This window comes from Condylura cristata, unplaced genomic scaffold, assembly GCF_000260355.1.
Source record: "Condylura cristata isolate star-nosed mole 26May11 unplaced genomic scaffold, ConCri1.0 scaffold00038, whole genome shotgun sequence".
NCBI lineage: Eukaryota > Metazoa > Chordata > Mammalia > Eulipotyphla > Talpidae > Condylura > Condylura cristata.
Genome location: NW_004567139.1, coordinates 9218886 through 9222327, shown reverse-complemented (window position 1 = coordinate 9222327; position 3442 = coordinate 9218886). Strand labels below are relative to the sequence as shown.

At 69.5% G+C, this 3442-nt stretch overlaps 1 protein-coding gene across 1 annotated transcript in view; it reads right to left on the bottom strand.

Annotated features, from left to right (window-relative positions):
• Positions 1 to 870, bottom strand: part of LOC101619337 (basic salivary proline-rich protein 2-like) — a 51954-nt gene extending 51084 nt beyond the window's left edge. The window contains exon 1 of the mRNA XM_012733006.1: positions 848 to 870. Coding sequence (XP_012588460.1) covers positions 848 to 870 — 23 coding nt within the window. The remainder of the gene's footprint in view (positions 1 to 847) is intronic.
• Positions 871 to 3442: the final 2572 nt, after the last annotated feature.

Below are 3442 nucleotides of genomic sequence, written 5' to 3'. Positions count from 1 at the left end.
CCTCAGCCTCTCTGGCCTCAGCCTCCCTGGCCTCAGCCTCTCTGGGCCTCCAGCCTCTCTGGCACAGAAGTGGCCAGGCAGTGTTCTTGGGCACTCCAGGCAGGTGCAGGACCCCTCTCTGCCAGCACAGAGGGCAAGGCCATCCTGCCCAGGTCCGAGGAGCCCTGCCCGCAAAGCTTCTGGTCTTGGGGTCCCGCCCACCTAAACACATTGCTTTGTAAATACCAGGCGTGGGTTAAACCTGCATAAACGGTGGGAGCTTGGCAAGCTTGGCCCCCGGGGCTGGGGGCTGCCACAGGGAGGCTCGGTGTTGGGGGGCGATGGACGGTGGGAGCAACGGAGAACAGGGAGGTCACCTCTTTCTATCTCGGAAGGTTTTCAGCGGCCAGTTTGGTCTCAGCCTGGCTGCAGTTCCCACCAGACAGGACCCTATTGTCTGGCTCAGGCAGGTGGCCTGGTGTCTGGTGACCGGCTCACTCCTGGCCCCAAGCAGAGGCTGCCCGCCGGAGGCCCTCCCTGCCTGCGCCCCTCTCACGACCCAGACAAGAAGGGCCTCAGCAACACGGTCATGGGACCGGACACTTTTGCAAATGTGCAAAATATAAATAAATATAAATGAAACTCCAGCCTGTTCAGATACCCCTCTGAGATCCTGCCACCCCCTTTTCTCCAGATAAGGTGTCCCTGGGGAGACTGCTGGCCTCTGGGGGCTCCTGCTAAAAAGAAGCTGAATTGGGGAGCTGTTGAGTGTGGACTGATTTGGTTCTGGTTACACAGCTCCCAGTCACTTCCCAGGGGAGTCGGGTGGCCAGGAGACCCCGTGGCCAGGAGAGCCCTGCTCCCCCACCTCCGGCCCATGGAGCCCACCATGCCGCGGTGCAGGACGGGAAAGGAAAGACTGCAGGCCCCCCAGAGCCCGAAGACCCCACAGACCCCGCAGACACCAGACTCTGCAGACCCCACAAGTCCTGCAGACCCCACAGGCCCTGAAGACACCAGACCCCACAGACCCCACAGACCCCGCAGACAACAGACCCCACAGTCCTCCCCAGACCCTACAGTCCCCACAGGCCCCACAGACCCCAGACCCCCCAGATCCCAGACCCCAGAGACCCCATGGCCCCCCAGACCCCTCAGACCCCGCAGACCCCACGCCCCGGCAGGAACGTCTCAATCATGGACAAGTGTCCCGGTGGCCAGCGGCAGCGTGGGGGCAGGGTCCCCGCGGCTGCACACCGCGCCCGGCCGGAAGGGCCACGCCCGGGACTGGCCTCTGGGCGGGACGCCCTGCGGTCTCGCGCCCGTGCGTCCCCGGAGGCCGGACCACGGGCGATGCACGTCCTGTTCTCCGCAGAGAAACCCGCCAGGCCTCGGCGCGGAGAAGCCATCCGCCTGGACAGCAGCAGGGACGAGCACGACCAGCAGCGCAGCTCGCGCGGCTGGCGGAGACGCGTGGCGCTGTGCGGGGTGTCTGGAGGCCGGGCTGTGGCCTCAGACCACGGCGTGTGGCCGCTCTTCTCGGCCGCAGCAAGCAGGCAGGCTCGGACCTGCCCCCGGCCGCCTCCCCGCCCTTGAGTGTCCACACTGATGGCCTCTGCCCCGAGTCCCAACGGAGCTTCTCGGCTCCTGAGGCCCTGGCACACCGGCCGCAAGTCACCCACAGGAGACGGGCGAGCACGGGGGTCCCCGATGCCGTCGACGCCCCGAACACGGGCGGCACAATGTGCCGGCCTCTGAGCCTCTCAGCTGAACGGGCGCCGGGTCACCACGGGGGGCTGGCTTGCACAGGGCTCCCCTGGGGAGGCGGGGCCGGGCACGATGCCCAGAGAGGCCTGGGCGGAAGCGACACCCCGCAGCTGGGGCGCCAGTGACGCCTGAGTGCGGCCAGAGGAGTGTCCAGAAGAAATCGCGGCAGGAGCAGGCAGGCAGCAGAGTGACCGGTCAGCAGGACAGGTGGCCGGCCACGCGGGGCGGCTGGCCGGGCTCCCAGGCGGGCTTCAGGCAGGCCCCAGGAAGCAAAGGGGCACCCTCGAGGGCCAGAGCAGCGGGGACAAGCGGGGGCCTGAGGCCCTGGCGCGGCCCCTGCTGGCCCCTCCCAATGCCCCGTTGGTGTTTCTGGAGACAAGGAGCAAAACGAACCCCCAAAAGGAGAAGCAGCGGCCACCCCGGGAGCGCCCCGGCCAGGCTCGTGCTGTGAAGCCCCGCAGCCACCACAGCACGAGTCCACCCCGGCCAGGGAGTGACCAGGGCGCCGGCCTCAGTCCCCGCTGCCCCTCAGCAGCTTCGTCCATCTGCCTGTCTGCTCCCCGCTCTGTCTCTGGGGAGTCCTCTCACCCGCTTCCCACACCTCTGGCCTGCACCCCAGTTCTTGTGTGCGTAAGCAAATAAATCTTTAAAAAAGGAAAGAAGGAGGCGCCTCTCCTTGCGTGGCCAGAGGCTTTCCTTGGGGCGGGACGCCTGTGCGGGGCTGGACGCCGGCGGCTGACTCACCCACAGCCCGGCCTGCCACGCCTTGGCCCCCCGGCGGGGCGCGGTTGCTCCCGCAGCGTCCACGGGCCCCCTGAGACACCCCAGCACGCACGGCGGCGACCCTGTGGCGCGGAGCCCACGCCGGGTGCGCGGCCAGCCCCGTCCTGCGCCCCTCGGGCTGGCCAGGCGCGGGCTCCACCCACTGCCGGGCGCCGCATTCCCACCAGCGCCCCTCCCGGTGGAAACGGAGCCCAGTCGCGGCTGGGTGGACGGGCAATGCCAGCCCCAGGCGCCCGGCCCGCCCGGGCGTGAGGCGGCTCTCAGCAGCATGGCAGGCGCCCTGTGCCTGGATTCTGCCCAGGGGCCGGGGAGTCCGGCCACGGCCAGGCGTCGCCATGGGCCCTTTGAGTCACCTGGGAGGAGCAAGGCCCGCGAGGGGCCAGAAGGAGCCCAGGGGTCCCCCAACCATGCTGGGGGCGGAGGGTGGCCGCCGGTCCCGGCCTCTGAAGCTCCGGGACAGGGCCAGGGAGGCCACACCCTGGGGGTCACCCAGGAAGTCCACGGGCCCTTGGGAGGTGGACCACCCCCACCAGGCCAGCGCGGCCCTCCGGGTCCTCCCACACGAGGCCAGGGCACCGGTGACGCGCGTCCCCGCGAGAGGACGGGCCGCCCGTGACCCGGAGCCGGCCGGCCTCCCCCCGCACGGCCCCTTCCCGGCCCGAGGCTGCCGGTAGTCAGGCTGGGAGAACCAGGTCAGAGGAGACCTGGACAAAGCTCGGTTGTTGCAGAGCTTGCTGGAGGCCCCAGAGCTGGACACCGGGAGCGCCCTGCCCCCCCCGCCCCCGGCAGCTCAATGCCCCTTCACGGGCTGCGCCGGGACCTGTGCCCAGGCAGGACAGGAGATAAGGCTGGCTGGGGAAACTGGGCTGCAGGCAGAGCCGCTGGCCCGCCCGCCGGCCGCTGGCCCCGGGAA